Here is a 19,021-nt window from a genome sequence, read left to right as displayed (position 1 = left end):
AAATGAAACACAATACTTTGCTGATGTCGTCAAGCACCATAAACCATCAGGCAAACTCCAGTCATCCTCGCAGCTGCGGATTTTGACTTGCCATCGAACAAAGACGGCCACTGCATTGTGCGCTTTCAGATGCTTTTTTGCGGCCGTCTGGAATGCTCTTCCTTCTGACATTAGGAAGCCACTGGAGCTATGCACATATAAAACTTTTGAAAACTAATTTCTTTAGAATTGCTTTTTGTAAAGTCGGCGGAATGCGTTGATCGTTGACATGGTGTCGCACTCTGTGCTGTGCAGGCAAGTGGTTCGTGAGCACGGGCAAGGACAACCTACTCAATGCCTGGAGGACACCGTACGGGGCCAGCATCTTTCAGGTGAGAATGGTGGTTTTGCAACAAAGGATGAGAGACGGGGTGGGTTCGGGGGAGGGCTTAATTTCTCACCGAATATTTTCCAGGTCGCCGGTGAGACTGACTGATGGCATGTGACTAGTAGCCACAGCCATAGCAAGAGGTGTACTAAATCCGAGTGTGGAAATATTTTCCGGTTTGCTGACCTATACAGACCCTGGGCCGAAATTAAACCCCGTATGGGTTTTGGCGGTTGCGCTGCATAGCTCTGGGGTTACGCACCATGCATCGCCGGGCACGACGCGCGCTACATTTTGCACGTGGCGTGGAAAGAAACGTCGGACGTCGTACCGAATGACACGCGGTTCGACCCGAAGACGCGTCGGGAGAAACGTCAAAGCGCGCGCGGGTTTATCGGCCCGGCCGTCTGGAGCGCAGCACGGTGTGGCGCTCCTCGAGTAATGGCGATCGTGCTGGGACGGCCAGACGTTCGTAAACATGGGCGTGCCCGACGCTTGGCAGCCCCCTGCCCCCCTTGATCCGGCCGTCCAGCCGTGCCACCGGACGTCGAGCCAAGTTCTCAGAGGCCACACAGTGGCCCGTTTGTCTCCTCCATAGCCAATATCAGAATGTTCTTTTTTTCTATTCCACGTGACGACAGTTAGCTCTTCTCATCACCAACGTGACTTTGTTTTCCTAGCAATCGCCACAGAACCCCGAGTCTCAGTCCGTAGCACACAAAAGCGTTGTTTTATTTTACTATACAGAACAGGAGCAATGTGCTTTGTCGACAAAGTATTCAAAACGATCGACTTGAATACAGACTTTCCTCTTCTGTGTCCAAAGCCAAGACAGAGAGATGATACAGAATTCAGGATATGATTTTTCCTCCTGATTAAAATATTTTTAAAAGAACCACAGCTAACATTGAGTCTATTAATGGCCGTGTTGGTGGAATCTCACAACCAAAAAAAAATTCTGGGTCACAAGTGGGAGCCGTGTAGCCACTGGAAGATTATTTCCTTGATAAATGTTCACCAGCTGCATGGCTGCATGACAATCTGGCCATGGAGCGGTAGTGTAGCACTACAAACCCGGCCACACGAGTTCGATTCCAACTCATGGCCACTGCTCAGCCTCAAACGAGTACCTGGTGCAGTGTGTAAAAATGTCAGCACTGGGGAGAGACAAAGGTGGCCAGGCATGGGGTTGGCCACCCACCCCCTGATGTGCTGTACCAGCCTTTGTAGATGCTCGCTCAGAGCACTTTCCTCAAAAGTCTGTTAAGATTATACAGAGGGGATCTTTATATTTTGGCGCATGGAACATTTGCCACCCTCGCTGTGTCCCACGTAACAGCTCTTAGCAAACTTTTTAACACTGGTTAATATTTTAATGCTCCCTTTGACCAAATCACCATGAATGCACCTGATCTTGTCAGATCTCGAAAGCTAAGTTGGATTGAGTCTGATTAATCCCTGGATGGGTAGTACCAGGTTTTGTAGGATTGGGCTTTGAGGTGGTCAAAGAATAGTACAGCAATGGATACTTGACCCCTTTGAGTGGTGCTTTGGTCCTTATCTCGTATGCATGGCTTTTCTCAGGGTACTCTGGTTTCCTCCCACATGCCAAATGGAATTGTCCAAATATTTCAATGCAGGACTCCCCTGCATTGAGGAGCGCGTCTTTACTGAATAAAGGGCATTATTATGAATGTAACCTACCAAAAGCCATTGAAATATTGCAATGACACTGCTATCTGTCGTCTTGTTACAGTCGAAAGAATCGTCGTCAGTGCTGAGCTGTGACATATCGGGCGATGACAAGTACATCGTCACTGGCTCCGGGGACAAGAAGGCCACTGTCTACGAGGTGATCTACTGAAGCGGGCCTGCCATTCTTCTCCAGCTGGACTTGAGCTGTGGGGCCTGGGGTGGTTGCGAGGCGATGAACTTTGACCTTTCATGGACTGCGTGGGTCATGACGGCCTCCGAGCGCCGGGCTCGTTGCGGCGTTGCGGACTCGTTCACGAGAGCAGAGACCCGAGCTCGATCTCGCTTGGGACGCGTGGCCGCGCACGCGCTGTGCCGGAGAGCTGTAAATAGCAACGCCAATGAGTTTCAGACGTCTGTGTCCCCTGAAAATTTGTTTCTTTCAAAAAACACGTAGAGCCTAGCAATCCTGCCTTGAGCAGCTGAGCTGAAACGTAATGAAAATCATCAAAATGAAAAAAAAGATTTAATTTGATAAGAATGAATTTACAAAAAAAAACACATGCACGGAATTAAATATTGGCAAGCAATGGAAATCAAAATCCTGCTGGGACGGGCATTTTTTTCCACGTTGACCCTGGGAAGCGAGAATGTGGCTGATCTCCCACAGTTCACTGCGAACTTCTCCGACAACGATGAAGTTGATGATGATGACGCCAGCGACGACGATGATGACTGCACATCTACTGTATACGGCACTGCCGACGCTGAGAGAACACAGCTCAGCCGATTCAGCCGAGCACTTGTTTCTAAGCTGCATAAAGAAAAAAGAATTTCAGCAAGAGATATCAAGAGGAATGGCCAACAAATCGTACATTATAATCGGCAGCGGCAGCAGCAGAAGGAGGAGGAGGGGGCGACGGCAGATGGACCTGGGACCGAAGGTGTTAGCTGTGTGGCGCAAGGGGTGCGACTCCACGGGATTTCATTTGCGTTCGAGAGGCGGTCGCTGATGCCTAAACTCAGGGAGCTTTGCGGTTAATCAGATCACTTTTCATGTCGTCTGTGCATGACGGTGGTGGGCAGGGGGGGGGGTTACCGGTTGTGCACCGCAAATCTGTCTTTTCCCCAAGACACGGGAGTCTTTGTTTGGCTGAATTTCGCTTGACGCCTTTTGGCAACAAACCAAGAATTCTGCTCTCACTCGCGTTCACTGCCAGGGGTTTCTTGTCATAATTTATAGGAGACGGCATAAAATAATTTTACGTAAAAGAGAATTTCATTTTTTTTGTACTGAACAAAATGAGTGGACCTAAATACGATGATATTAATAACATACCATAGCATTTTGATCAAAAGTAACTCTCGCAAACTAACATTTTGCTTCATTACACAAAGCTGTAAAATAACTTGTAGACGTGCAAAATAACTGTTCTCAGCTTAGCATTGTAGACTTCTGGTCTTGTAATAGCGGTCACTATAACATTAATTGTAAAAAAAAGACAAGAAAAAATAGAGATGAAAACTTACTAAAGCTGACACTTTTTTTCTCTCTGGTTTTTTTGTTTAAACATCTAAGGCTACGATGTTGACGTTAGAAGGGTGTGGCGCGCAGATAACGCACGGGAGCCACGTTCGCCCGGCGTCTTGCGAGCGCGTGGGGGAGTGAGCGAGGCTCCTTGAGGTCACCAGGCTGTGGTCACAAGGCTGAGGTCACCAGGCTGAGGTCACCAGGCCGAGGCCACGGGGCCGAGGCCACGGAGCTGTCACGATACCGTCTACTGCCACGATACCGTCAGACCCTGATCCTGTTGCGTTTGTGTGCAGCCATCGGCCCCGCGGGTGACGGCGGGCGGAGCTGCAATATTTCTGAGCGATAACTGCCCTCAAGGAGGAGGCTCTGCTGAATGAGATTACGGATTAAGATTATCGGCCGCTTGGACGAGAGGCGGCCTTGTGTGCCAGTGGGGTCAGGTGGTGTGCGATGGAATGCAATGAGAGATTTGAGTGATGTTAGAGCAGCCATGTACTTGGGCCATGAACATTTTTGCTGCAGAAAGGGATTAGTTTATATATATTTAATTTTATCCTAATTTTCTCTTCTTCCCCAAAAAACACATTCTCCGCAATGATCGGTTTGAAATTTTGGTTTTCTTTCAATGGCTTGAGACGCATGGTTTGAGAGACTTAAAACACAGCAGCTTTTATTTGGCCAGTGGTTCTCGGTGATATGGGACCGCATTTTGATAATTTTAACATTTGTGAGATTTCTGCTGGCAGATGGGGGGCATACGTTTCTTTTCTGCGGCTGTACCTCGCCGGATATACGGACGTTATCAAAAAGTGTCTGCTAGGGAGGGTGATAAAATGTCACAACACCAGGGCATTATTAGTGCCTGCACCAGATATATCCAGATATATCCATATTATATTGAGAAATATCTTAGCTCCCATGGTGAATTATTTCTACCACATTTGTGGTTGTTAAATAAATAAATACATTCATGCTCACACAATTAGGCCCACTGCTCACATCTATATACAAGGCTTAACAAGGACTTGTTTTCATCTGTTAGGACAACTATAAAGATTCCCGTATAGCCATAGACTGATGGGTAAGTGCTGTTACCGAACTCCTATTAAGGCTTGGCACAGCACATGGCGGTGTAATGTGGCCAGCACAATGCCCATCCGCCTTTGCCTCCCCTTTGCCATGTTTGCACACACCATGTCCTCATTCATGGTTGATTCAACCTATGGGAGGCCCAGGAACGGTTCAGATGCGACTCGCCACTGAAATGATCCATGGCTGGGAATTGAATCAAGGTCATCGGGTTCATGGTGTAGTGTGTGAACCACTGCATCACCGCTCCAAGCGCAGACATTTATTTCTCACTTGCACACACACACACAGGATAATAAGGTTTTTGCTTTAAAGCAAGATGAAAATACAGTTCCTGCACCATCGGAGACCATGATCTGTCAGGAATGTTAAGTTAAAAAGACGTCACGTACATCAAGAAAAGTATCGTTCTGTTTTTTTGTCTCCAGATTTTTTTGGGGTCCCCTCCGCTGTTTTGTGTGCTCGCCGTCACTTTGTAAAATATAAACGTCGGTCGCCGAATAGTGAAACTCACGACCTGGATGAGAAATAGTTTGTGTGTGCACGTGCGTGGGTGGGTGCGTGCATTCACTATAGGATCCTCTGTAGTGTACATGATGGACGCGATGTGAAAGCCATGCAAGCATGCCCTAATGCCGAAATAAATTAGTTTCAAAACAATATTGTTATAATTAAAAAAAGACAACACAATAACAACTACGATCAATACCGCAAGCTTTCAGAGAGGATGTATTTGTTCAGGTCTGAATATTTTACAGGGCATTCTGTTTTGTACAATATGTTTTATCACTAATATGGGAAGTTGGAACCCTGTTAATAAAAAAAAATAACAACAATAAATCAACACCTGTTATAATGGTAAACATTGTTTTCACTGTGTATCCAGCAAGATGGGTTTTTGTTTTAACTCCGAAAGGGCTGTCGGTTGTCATTCGTGGCAAAATAATTAACTGGCACGGAAACCAGGGCCAAGCGCAAAGTGTTTGATAGAAGCAGCAGCACTTCCGCAAAAAGGAATGCGAGTTCAAATCCCAACCAGGATCGATCAGACCGTGGTCCCTTTGGGGTTCGTCTTGGGGAAGATCACTTGATTAATCGGTGATCGATGCAACTGTTGTCCAATGGGTAGTTAATGTTTCAATTTTATTTTTGTTTAACCATGTGAGAACTCACGATATCCGAATAGGCTTGTTTGCAAGAGTGACCCCAAGGCATTCGTCTGAGGGTAGGGGGCGATGCCACATGCCAGGGTATTCCAAGTTCAGTCCTCGCTCACGACTTTGTTAAAAAAATCAGAATTTAACATTGTATCTCTGTTGCAATAAAAAAAAAATGTAACTGCTGCACAAGCCTGATGATTGCTAAACACATCCCATGCGATGTGTACACTGCTGATTAATTTGAGTGTGCGCTCTACCTCACTTGACACACACAGGTCACTCGTAATTTGAATCGGCACTGTTTATCACATGACACTTGTTTAACAAGTATCAGGCACGTGCAGCATGTAAGTCCTTTATTTCTATTACAAAAGGAGGTACATTATTAACCTTAGAGAAATGTTCCACGGCGGCTCGTGAGGAGTGAAGGCACATGGAACCGTGTCGATGCCATATGAATGTGGAATTTCCGTCGCTGTCGCAGGATTATGAACGAAGATGAACGTCGGCGAAAGCTCATTAGAGCACAGGTGCAATGCTACAGTGATCTCGTGACTATCCGTGCGGTGGGCAGATTACCCGTGCTCATTTGCACCGTTAATTGCACACCCAGGCATAATTATGAACCGCTCCTCACTCGTCGGAGATCCGAGTCTCAGGGCCGTATTCTTAGTCACGGCTCTGTTCAGGCTTGGCTCTGGCTCAAGTGAGCCGGCTCAAAGTCACGCGCCGTCTCTGAGCACGGTTCCAGCAATGCTCAATAATTCCACGCGCTGAGCGTGAGCCGAGCCATTGCCGAGCCGCTCGGGGGGGTCTTTGCAAGCCCACTGAGCGGGGCAAACCAGAGGTGGGCTGTGTTAGAGACCATGACAGAGCCTAGCCGTGACTAGAACGTATGAGCCTCGATGCCCACACGACTGCAAACACGTCGCAAAGCAAACTGATGCGTTGACAGTCACAACGGATAGCGTGTTCCACATCTTCATGCACATTTTACGAAGCTAAACAATTATTTTGTATAGCCGGAGCCTCATTTACATATCTGATTTACATTATCTGTTTTGTTTTATCCGGGCAGTCCCCCCACATTACCGCCGTCTGTGTTTTAAGTCGTGAAACGTCTCGGTAAATGAGGTCTGAGTTGGAGAGAAGTCAAGTTCAGAGTGCGTTCATTTCCATAATTAAATATGCTTGTCTAATAAATGGGAAGTGTCCAAATGTCAGTCGGCTTACCCTGCCGCACAAGTCTGGGACACAGCAAAGCGGCGCGTGTGGCGGTGTTGAAAATAATACATTACGGACAAGTCATCTGCAGCCTCCGTGAAGAGTGAATCAGTGCAGCTTCATCGACACAGATTCATCATCTCGGGAGCAGCGTGGGTCTCACCGCTCCTCGCCCACCACCCCGGGGAAGCGGAGAGAAACAAAGAATTCAGGAGTGAAGGGCAGTTCAACAGGGACACATCCATGCTCCTCTCTCCGTAGTTGCCGAGTTTGGTCGGCGCGGGCTCCAGTGCAAGGAATGATATGGACCCCCACCCAGTGTGCCTTTCGTTGCCTGGCTCCTCGGCGCCTCCGTCTTGTGGGCACTGGTGCAGTTGCACCGCCTGCACGATTGCGAGCTGCGCCATATCGCCTTAACAGACTATAAGTGATGATGATAATTTTAATTGTCACTGGTGTTGGCCGTGAGCGGGAATCGAACACAGCCCCACACACACACCAGCACAACACGTCTCTATTATAATATGAATCAGCGCTGTCTTATCACATGACACACGTTCGACAAGCATCGGGCACGTGCAGCGTGTAATTACTTAAAATACTCTGACTCCCCTTACACATCCAACGCGACCCTAGCCCTGGCCCACTGACAGACGGGCAGCAGGGTCGGCTTTCACGGGGGGCGTCGAGGGACCAGGTCCCGTGTCTTGCGTCTCGTTGTAGAAACATTTCCAGAGACAATGCATCTTAGTTTCCTATACAAATGAATGCAATCTAAGATAAGTTTCTGTTCAAATATTCTTCTGCAAACAAACTCTGGCGCATGCCCCACGTGACACGCTCCATTGCTACACACACGCTCACCCTTCTCTCGGCACGGACCCACACACCTCGCTGTCGGCGTAGCGTGGTTGACGTGGTCCCTGTTTGCTAGAAATGAAATGGGGCCCATTGTCCAAATCCCACCCACCCCGCCCCTTCGTAACTTGGCGCCTGGGCCTCCCAGGATCCTCCCCCCCACCGGCCCATGGGGCCCAAAGAACTCGATCGCTTACACCACAGCCTCGACTCACACCACCTCGGATTAGCGCCTTCGATTGGCGACGTACTGTGCGAAAGAAGTTCAACATACATGCACACATCACAGCACACCTGACGAGGATTCCCCCCCCCCCGTGGGGTTTTTATCAACTAAACGACGCCTGTTGGAGCTCAGTCGAGATCACGAGTCCCCCATCCAACACTAGCACTCGCCAGCACACACACATCCTTACCGATGCTCACCAACACTCCAAAATACTTAACGGCACTTACCCCAAAATGTGACGTCTTACCAACGCTCGTCAGAACTCACGAGCACTTACAAACACGCACCACATTTTAACCAAACAGTATTTTGCAAACACACGGCAATAATCACCACTGTACTTAACTTTCACTCACCCACAACTTCTCCAGAGTTTACCGAAACTCATCGATACCCAAACTGTCACGAAATCTCACCACATCAAACGAAGACTTAACCTCAAATTCACCAGCACGTACCCATCCACTCACCAGCTTCTGCAAGCACAGCCCCCGCCCCGCTCAAACACACACTGTTTTGCCTTTGCCTTAATTTTTTATTATTGCATATTTCAAAATAAAACGTGCAGGCGCGCGCACGCAATACTTTATTTATTTAAGTATCGCTTAAATATTCATCTCCAGCTGCTGCGCGAACAAATTGCCCCCATGAATGTTTCATTGCGCTCGCTGGGAGCGCCGCCACTTGCGCACATGAGCGCGCCCCACCGCTCACCTTTAATAATTATCACTCCAGCCGACAGATAGCTCACCCCCCTCCCCTGCCCCTCAACACAGGACTCTGCCGCGAGGGTGGCGATTGTGGTGGGGATGAAGGTTCGGAATACGGTGCGGTGATGGAGTCCACTGAAATGCTTCCCCTCTGAAAGTCAACGGTTCGATTCACGACCGCATGAACGGCGCTGAGAAAGGTGGTGGGACTGGATGGGGGCGGGGGGGGCTAAGTGGGTGACTTAAGTGGATGAGTAACTGTGGGGGCCTCAGTGGGTGGCTACCTCAGTGGTTAGCATTATACCTACCTGGCTGAGTGGGTTGTGTGACTTGTATGGCTGTTGTAGGCAGGTGGCTAGCTGGGTGAGCAGTTGTCCAGATGTCTAGCTAAGTAAATTGATAGCTGGATGACTGGGAGGGTGGCTGGGTGGGTAAATATGTAGCTGCCTTGCCGTGTCAATGACTGCGTGAATGTGTGGGTGTGTATATGGGAGGGTAGTGTCTTGCAAAGTGGGTGGCTCGGTGACTGGGTACCTGGATGGGTAGCTGGGTATGTGACTGATAGATGTGTGGGTAAGCTGCTGGATGAGTGTCCTGCCTGGCTAAGATGGTGGCTGAGGATGTGACTCGCTTTACGTGGGTAGCTAGTCAGGTGGTTGGGTAGGTGGCTCACGGCTGAGATGAATGCCTGAGTGTGTGGCTAAAAGTGACTGGGTGGGTAATTAGCTGAATGTGTGGCTGGCTTGCTGGCTGCCCGGCTAAGTGAGAGGATTATAGTTGGTGGGTGTCTGGCTGGATTAGTGATTCGGTGCGTAGATAATGGTATGACAGAACAACGCAAACGAAGGCTGCATTTAAAATGAGCCCATTTGCCTTGGTCATCGACCTTCGAAACAGGAATTCGTTTGCCTCCAAATCATTGTTGCACACATACGGGAGCGTCAATTGCCTCCTCGACAAACCCTGAAAAAACCTCGACTTATTTGTGAAAGTGTATTTATTGCTTTTGTCGTGTTATCACAAGACTGGCTGCTATATGATGAGCGATTGGGGTGCAGCATCAATATATCTGCACCTGCACTCTCTTAATTGCTTCGAATTTTGCCGTTTGCGTCTCAATGTTGCCATTTGGCGCTCCGCCCAAAAACGCGTGGTGAGTTTAGTGCGATATTTGCAAACTCTAGAGCAGAGTTTCTCAAAAAAATCCAGTCCTCCAGACCAACCACGATCCACCTTCCCACGTTTACGAGTCTTCTCGCGGGGAGTGATAGATTTCGACAAGGGGTTGGGGAAGGTCTTCGTCCAGCTGCTGGGTTGATCGTGGCCGATGAAAATGAATGCTAAGCGAGTCTTGGGTGGTTATCATCGTTATCTCCGTTGCCAGCTCTGAGAACTAATATTCGTGGAAATGCCACGTTCTTATAGCCGGATATACACTTGATCGATATCACTAACTGCATATCTCTGCTTCATCCCCAAAATGATATTCCAATCGTACAATTTGTATCAGCTATTAAAGTACACAACCATGTCGGGGAACTGTTCTATTCCGAAAGGCATGTTGGTCGCAACAGTCACGTGTTAAGTGACTTGTAATGATTCTAGATTTGAAGCTTTCGTGACTGCAAGGATTCATGCTCTTTGTTTTTTTCGATAAAGCCACGTAGGTAAAATAAATGAAAACAACTAAATTAAATCACGACGTTTCGGAGGCAACACACGCTTCCGTCTTCAGGTGGAACAGTCACAGCAAAATCACTTGACACAGTTGATTTTGCTGTGACTGTTCCACCTGAAGACGGAAGCTTGTGTTGCCTCCGAAACGTCGTGATTTTATTTAGTTGTTTTCATTTATTTTATTTTTATTTTACCTACGTGATTTGACTTGTAATGCTCCAAGTGGTGCCCTCCTCACTCGGCGCAAGTCATGATCAGGGCTTTAAATTCAGCTGGGTTCTGTCCGGATAACGTTTTCTGATTTTTCGCACCTGGCACACCACAGTCGGTGTACATCTCGCTGTGACCGCAAGTAGCGTGCCGTTTACTCCAGTCTACCAGCAGCCCGGAAAATATTCAGTGAGACGTTTAACAGCGAGGACCGTGACAAGCCCAGTCAACGGTGGATGGGATTTGAGCGCTCGATTTTACGACTGAGAGACCGGCTGCTCCACGAATCGAGATACATCCCGGATCTTTATTAGATAAAGTCGTTTTCCTTTTCCAAGTGCTCTCCTGCGCCCTCTCTCCCATTCACTCTCACTCTCCCTCACTCTCACTCCACTGCTCTCCGTGTCGCTTACACAGCCCACCTCGCATAGAGCGGTCTCGCACCATTAAGCGGCAGAGAAATATATATAACAAAAATCTATCTATAAAATGAAATATAAAATTAAATTATGATAAAACCCCCCTCTGGGTGACCTGAACACAGTTAAACGTGATGAGCATGCGGAGAGGAGGAGGGTGAAACGAAACTATGAACATTGGGGTGGGCGGAGATCTCCCATACTTGATATTATATAACTCGGAAGGGCTTTTTTGACGTCAAGGTTTGTGGGTATGCGAATCCTTTTGTGAGAGAGACGCTAATGCAGATGGGGAAGCGCACGAACACAGCTACCTGAGTTCGATCCCCCTCCACGGCTAACTTTAGTGGCAAATATCTGAACCAGTACGCGTCCTTCCATTAGGTCGACTCGGCCTTAAGTGAGTACATACATGGCTTGGTGTGTAAATATCAGCATCGGATAGACAAAGGCGGCTTGTGCGTGTTTTTTTGGCCACATTTCCCTCTCTCGTCCCTCCTGCCAAACTGAATAGGCGCTCGCTAACAGCACTTGCCCCAGTAGCCTGTATTTCTACATGGTGAATGTACTTATATTTGCATACAGCATTGTATTCATGCGTAATGACCACGATTCACAACGCTGGTTGTAATTGTTTTCCGCACTTAGCCTGGCCCTCCCCATACGACGATTCTTCCTAAAATGATGAGCTTCTGTGCTAGAGTATAAATGTGCTAGAGTGTAAATGTTACGGCCTGTCCTGGCGGCCTTGATAGGCGCTCGCTAACCGTACATAGTCCGACAGTTTAGAAGGCTAAATACAGATCTCTTTTGTTCCCCGAAGGAGTATAAATATCAAACCACGTGCTTTTCATTCATAATAACGGGGCGAGACAAGGTCACGCAGGTCAGGTCACTTCGCTTAGATTAATGTACCCATTGATCGAGACAGCGCGTGCCAATTCCACATTCCTATGACGCGAAGAAGTATTTCTATAATGAATATTGTTGACTGCGTATCAGCCTCACCACGGCATGACGATTCATGATAAAACACGATTAAAACGACAACGATGATGATGAGATCAATGATATGACAAGATTACATACATGACCATGATGACGATGGCATGATAATATTGAGAACAATCACAAAGCCACGATAACTGCTAATGGCGGTGATGACGACGATCATGATGATGGCACTGTTGATATTTATAACACGACGACGTGATTATAATAATGCGTCGATGATAATGATGATGAGGATGAAAATACCAAAGGCATGATGATGACGATCACCATGATCACCATCAATGTTCGAATCGATCCGAATTGGGCCATGATCCCACGACCCTCGCTGAAGCCATTTCTGCCGGTAGCAACACACGTGCATCGATACATAAACTGTGACTGTATGAAAAATAAATGACCCGTATGTATATATATAGGGCGAAACGTCAAGCGTGTCGGACAAGTAATTCCTACACACCAGCAGCCCTTACCCAACCCACTTGCGTTTCCCATTTCCAATTTTCGTTCTGATATACACGGCTATGCCTCGTGCGCGCGTATGTTTCCCTCGTGACTCACGGTCGCTGGAGCGTTTAATCGCTTTGGGAATTTTGGAAGGGCAGTTAGGGCACTCACGACTTGTAAAATTCCACTCGGTCAGATGCCTGGTTATGAGAAGGCAGATGCGGAGGTGAGCAACTTGGATTTGAGGTGAAGGGGTGTATGGTGGGGGGGGGGGGGGAGGCATAGGTATGGGTTAGGAGACACAGCCAGATTTATTTGAGCTATTATTATTCTTTTAAAAACAACCATAGGTTTTTGTTGTGTGTGTGTGTGTGTGCCCCTCTGGTTAACCCGAGTTCGATTCCCGCTCACGGCCAGCACCAGTGACGATTATCTGCACCGGTCCTGGGCCTCCCCGAGGTAGAATTGAGTACCAAGTGTGATGTGTAAAAACAGTGCCATTAGGGAGACAAAGGCGGTCAGGCGTGGTGCTGGCCACCCACCCCATCGTGCGCCGTGCCGACCTTCATAGGTGCTGCTCGCTAACAGCACTTGCCCCAACAGTCCGTTCAGGCTTTCCTCGGGGATCTTTGCCTTTGTTTGGGTCTTTCTGGAAGTTTAGACCGTGGGAAAAATTCCCAGTTTTGTCTCCTTCCAATAAATCCGGCTGTGGTTTCAGAAGTGAATCACCTGCAACTTATGGAAACGATTTCCGTTCCGTGATTTAAACAAACACTTTGAAGCAGGGGATTCCGAACTGCAATCCTCGCGAGCCACTGCGGTGCGCATTTCCAAACATGAAACTTCTCGGAATCGCGATTACAAATGAAGTCGTATAATTTGTTTGCACGCGACGCCTAATGATTGCGAAAATACGTCGTGATCTGCACACGCCGCCGTCGCGTTCCAATGATCAATTCTAATATACTGCATTGTATACGCAAAGGGTGCACTCAACAGCAACACGTAACAGGGGAATCCCATCCCATCATGATCATTATAATGACGATTGACATGTTCGTTGTGAGCATTCTCCAAATCGCGGCCTTTGTGATGGCCCAACAGGGTCCATACCGATGGCAAGATTGCGAATTTAAGCAGGTCAATGAATGGGGACTCGTCGCTTTTCAATTAACTAGTCCTCACCATTTCTCATTGATTCCACCTCAGATACGACAACCAGGGGTGGATATTTGATTGTGTTTGCCTTCTTAGCCTGGAGTTCACGAATCGGATTTGCGTTTCCGAATGATGTTGTGAGAAACAGGATTTAATTTTTGATTTAAAGCTTTCGTGACTGCAGGGATTCATATTCTTGGTTCTTTCGGTTAAAGTCACGTAGAAGGGAAACAATAAAATAATAAAAATATAAAACAATAAAATTCTCACGACGTTTCGACTGCAACACAAGCAATCATCATCAGGTGTGAAAACCACAGCAAGAAAATTTGAAAAAAGTGGCGGTTATTTTTAACGTTAGCACCATGAGGCTATCCACATATACAAACACAGAGACAATTTCAATCGAGAAGATGGATTCTGGTTTAGCAATCATTGGAAGGATTTGATAAACCATTTCGGGTCTTAATTGATTGTTCATGCTTACGGTGGCTTTCAGACCACATCCATTATTTTTCGTCTCCCCCCTCCTCTTTTCCGAACATAGATGGACTCGTCCATCTGAACAAACTGTCAAATCGCTCTCCGTGGTGCTAACGTAAAAAAACGCCACTTTTTTCAAATTTTCTTGCTGTGGTTTTCACACCTGATGATGATTGCTTGTGTTGCAGTCGAAACTTCGTGAGAATTTTATTGTTTTATATTTTTATTATTGTATTGTTTCCCTTCTACGTGACTTTACCGAAAGAATCAAGAATATGAAACAGGATTTAGTTTGATTAAAAAGATGGGGGGGAAATAATTATCGCTCATCATCTTACACACAATCTGCTCACACCGGCTGCACAAAGATTAAAACAACACACACACATGGGCGCACACGTGTGAATCATCCAGCATATGCCCACGTGACGCAATTCAATCGGTAATGGGAATGGGGAAGAGGATGTCAAGTATAATGACACACACACAGATCCTCCGTATGGCTTTCAGACCGTTTGTGAACACCTATTAAGGGACGGAACAGCGCACGACCGGTTGATGCGGCTCGAATCACACGACCGCCGCTGAATGAGAGAGAGTGCTGATATTCACACACCGCAGCTGGTATTCATTTAAGGCTGAATGGACCTAGATGAGGCCAAGTACCGGATCAGATATTATTGTTTGTTGATTTCAGCGGTGGATGGGGATAGCGTCCTACTCGCGGAGCTACGGCCCTAGCGACCTGAACTCGAGTACCACGAGACAAAGACACACATGTATACACACGCGCACACACACACACAGACAGTACCTGAATGCGGTGCGTAAGCATTTACATTTGGGATACAGAGGCAGCCGGGTGATCCGGTTCTGGCCACAACATCCGTTCGTGTGCCATCGTCCCGGCACTTCATACGTGCTCGCGAACAGGACTTGCCCAAACAGCCCGTTAAAGGCCACACGGAGGATAATTGTCTTTGAAACAAGAAGACACTCAGACACACAAAGATGTCGGCCATAAATAAATCGCGTGCGCGCACGAGGCGTGAACACGAGGAGGGCTTTCAATGACGCGAAGGCAGGGTCCGACCTCCGCATGGCCCAGAGATCTCGACGTCTCGGGAGAGGCCAACTCTATTCCTGGCTCCCATCCCGCTTGTGGGGGAGGTTTTGCCCGGTTGGTGAGTGGTATATGGGTGGGTGGTGAGTCTGTTCGCAGCTGCTGCGTCAAAATTACGCAGCGGCAACCGCGTCGGAGGAGGAGGAGGGAGGGAGGGAGAGAGGGAGAGAGGGAGGGAGGGAGAGAGGGAGAGAGGGAGGGAGGGAGAGAGGGAGAGAGGGAGGGAGGGAGAGAGGGAGAGAGGGAGAGAGGGAGAGAGGGAGGGAGGGAGAGAGGGAGGGAGGGAGGGAGAGAGGGAGGGAGGGAGAGAGGGAGGGAGGGAGAGAGGGAGGGAGGGAGAGAGGGAGGGAGGGAGAGAGGGAGGGAGGGAGAGAGGGAGGGAGGGAGGGAGGGAGAGAGGGAGGGAGTGTAAAGTGTTGGCAACAGTGACTGGCACAATGTGCCTTTGTACCCAGCGGGCAGAGTTCGATTCCCGACCATGGCAAACATGCTATTTAAAAATTAGAGTTATGTTGGAGTTCAAATGATGTGTTTGGCCTTGCTGCGGTTGTTGGTATTACGTCTGAATTTGCTACTTCACTGTAAATATTCACACCCAGATCTTCTTTTAAAGGCAGAGTTCTGGTCTTATTTGGCTTTTATGTTTTATGATCAATGTACAGCCCCTTTGTCAATCCACTGCTGGATGAAGGCATACCCACGCCGTGACGTTTATTAGGGTTGTGTGACCATGGTTATTCACGCTTGTCAATGATGGGCTGTGATGGAGGTGAGGGGGTTGGGTCCATTTTGCTCTTGCCTGGCCATCAAGTTAATCTATTGATCTAATCGTGCAAAAATACAGAAAAAAATGTATATATCGCGTAATCAGAAATCCTAAGAGTGTCAGTGTTTGGTGAAATGAGCACCGCGGCGTAATAATCCACAGTCACATTTCCCAAACTCCGGTCCTTTTTTTTCCCTCTCCACCCATCGGACCCTCCCCTCCTCCACTGCCGATCCCCGTGCACCATCCCGAAACTCTGCCGCCTTTCCGCACGTACTCATCCCGCCCGCTCAGCTGCCTCCACAGTGCCCCAGGGCGTATGATCGAGTTTACCAATCAACAGGCGCGGCGTATTGTGCCATCAACCAATTTACATTTTAATCGGGGACTATTGGCAAACGCGATAAGATTGCTCCGCCGGGAGGCACAGCGAGGGAGTGGAGTTGGATACCTCCCTCCCCCCTCTCCCGTACCCTGCCCTATGCCACGTGAAAATGAGCATTGCACCATGAGACATTCATAATAAAGGGGTTTTTTTGGGGGGGGGGGGGGGGGGGGTTAGATCGCGTAGATATAAATGTGTGGTGAACACACTACCATCCGGCAGCCAATTAGTGAGGTTTGTTACGAAAACAAAGCGTATGGAGTAGTTACCACACCAGCACACCGATGTGTTGGAGAGTAAACCCACAACATTTGACCGTGAGACGTGGGTGGCAATTCCATAATTATATGGCAGAGATCAGTTCACTCTTCGAAAAAAATATACGATTAACGTCCCCTATTCATGATGACGGAGCGAGGTGGTTGGACACACACGGCAATATCTTTCAAATTACCAATTTAAGGCCTGACTGAGTCTCGAGACCGTTTTAGGGGGGGCGGGCGTGAATAGTGACGTTTGGCCAATGGCAGGTGTGAGTATTTTTGGAATATTGGAGGAAATTGAAGTTTCTAGAAAAGTTCACACACGTGTCTGTGTGTACACGTGTCTAGAGTGTGTGGGGATCGGTAGTGTAGCGGTTAGCGCTCTGCACTACGAACCTGGCGACCCGGGTTTGATTCCCGCTCACTGCCAACACCGGTGACGATTATTTGAACCGGTCCTGGACCTCCCCTAGGTCGACTCAGTCTAAAATTAGTACCTCGTGTGATGTGTTAAACATCGCCGCTGGGGAGACAAAGGCGGCCGGGCGTGGTGTTGGCCACCCACCCCCTCGCGTGCCGTGCTGGCCTTCATTGGTGCTCGCTAACAGCACTTGCCCCTACAGTATGTTAAGGCTATAGAGTGTATAATGAAAAATGCATTGCATGACTGCCATCTAGCTGCATAGGCTTCCGGTTTCCTAACGAATACATTATACGGTCGCACTCATTGCACACGAAGTATTTGCCACAAGTGAACCACAACACCAAGCTGATCTCGTCATCACGCAAACTCCCGTCATCCTCGCAGCGGCTTTTGGATAGCCATCGAACAAAGACGGCCACTGCATCGCGCGCTTTCAGATGCGCGTCTGTGGGCGTCTGGAACACTCTTCCCCCCGATATTAGGAAGCCACTGGAGCTCTATTTACTTTAAAATCTATATAGAAAACTTATTTCTGTAGAACTTATTTTTGCGTTTTGTTGTCCTTCACCCGCACGTCCGATTAGCACGGTTGGCTACGTACGGTGGGAAAGAAGTTCAACATATACATTCATATATTGTCCAATTCGCGGCACCACACACATAACAACATCTTATCATCATCAGACCCCCCCCCCCGTCCAACCAAGCACTAACAATGCTCAACATTGCTTGACTCTCGGTATCCGGTGATATCGGGCGCATTCGGGACAATGCGCTGATAGGCCACATCACGATGGGGACTGCAGTAGCTCTGACCGGAGGGTCACCCGGCGGACTCGCGGACTCGCGACCCTTCCCCGGGAGGCGCAGCGCAACTGATCTGCGCGACGCGCAAGCTCTCCGACTAATGTGCATTTATTGACGTATTCATTAATCACGTCGTTCAATGTAATGTCGCGCTGTAAGTGAAACACATCAACGGTTGCATAAATCATTATTCCTTCCCCCCTCTGCTCATACCCAACATAATAATAATAAATACAAGCGCCCCACTCTTGCCGCGTCATTTCCGTGCAGAAACATTCGACTAATCCTTCTTAAGTCATCATTAAAAATTAATTCAGCTAATTGCTGTATAATTAGAGGCGCCTCCACCCGCATCCGCCAGCCCCCTCCACTCCCACACCACGGTTACCCGATTGCTAACTCCCCTCTGCTGCCCCCTCCTAATCTCTCGTGGGAGCTGGGGTCGTCCGCACGAGTGGGGTCATAAGGGACATCTCTCTGTGCCTCCCAATGCCTGCCTTTCCCTTCACGTGCCTCCCCATGCCTACCCGTGCCTCTCGTTCCCTCCCCTTCTCTCCCTACGTCCCCCGGTGGTTTTTTTTCTATCCCTCCGCGTGCCTCCCCCACCACATTCCGTCGACGCTGTCGAGACGGAGAAGCAGAGAAGAGGGCAAGGGGTCAAGCATGAGTGGTGGCGAGCGAGGGACGAGGGAGGAGTAACAATGTCAACCGGGTGATGGGTGATAGGGATGATGGGAGGATTGAGGAATTGGGTGTTGAGACAATCTTCGGGACCTTGGATGGCCGGCAACAGCTGGTGGACGGCGAAATCGTCAGAATGTCGTGTCCCTCTTAGCGATCGAGAGAGGGGGAGAACGAGTGAGGTGACGATGACGAGCGAGATGATGATAGTCGAGTTATTCGAGACGGAGACGTCATATTTTCCAAGTGCGTAATTAGTGCGGAATCTCGTGCTTGTGTTCGTCCGCTCCCGTTTACACAGTGC

General features: G+C 48.4%; 1 protein-coding gene across 4 annotated transcripts in view; it reads left to right on the top strand.

Annotated features, from left to right (window-relative positions):
- LOC116940019 (transducin-like enhancer protein 4) overlaps positions 1 to 5,545 on the top strand; it is a 65,371-nt gene extending 59,826 nt beyond the window's left edge. For all 4 annotated transcript variants that reach the window (XM_032949260.2, XM_032949240.2, XM_032949249.2 and 1 more), the window contains exons 19-20: positions 295 to 371; positions 2,124 to 5,545. In XM_032949260.2, the coding sequence (XP_032805151.1) occupies positions 295 to 371; positions 2,124 to 2,231 (185 nt within the window). In that variant the 3' untranslated portion in view covers positions 2,232 to 5,545. The remainder of the gene's footprint in view (positions 1 to 294; positions 372 to 2,123) is intronic.
- The last annotated feature ends 13,476 nt before the right edge of the window (positions 5,546 to 19,021 follow it).

This window comes from Petromyzon marinus, chromosome 1 (genome assembly GCF_048934315.1).
Source record: "Petromyzon marinus isolate PM22_M1 ecotype Great Lakes invasive population chromosome 1, UKy_Petmar_22M1.pri1.0, whole genome shotgun sequence".
In the NCBI taxonomy this organism is placed as follows: domain Eukaryota; kingdom Metazoa; phylum Chordata; class Hyperoartia; order Petromyzontiformes; family Petromyzontidae; genus Petromyzon; species Petromyzon marinus.
Note: the sequence above shows the minus strand (reverse complement) of the source record. Positions and strands in the feature narration are given on the sequence as shown.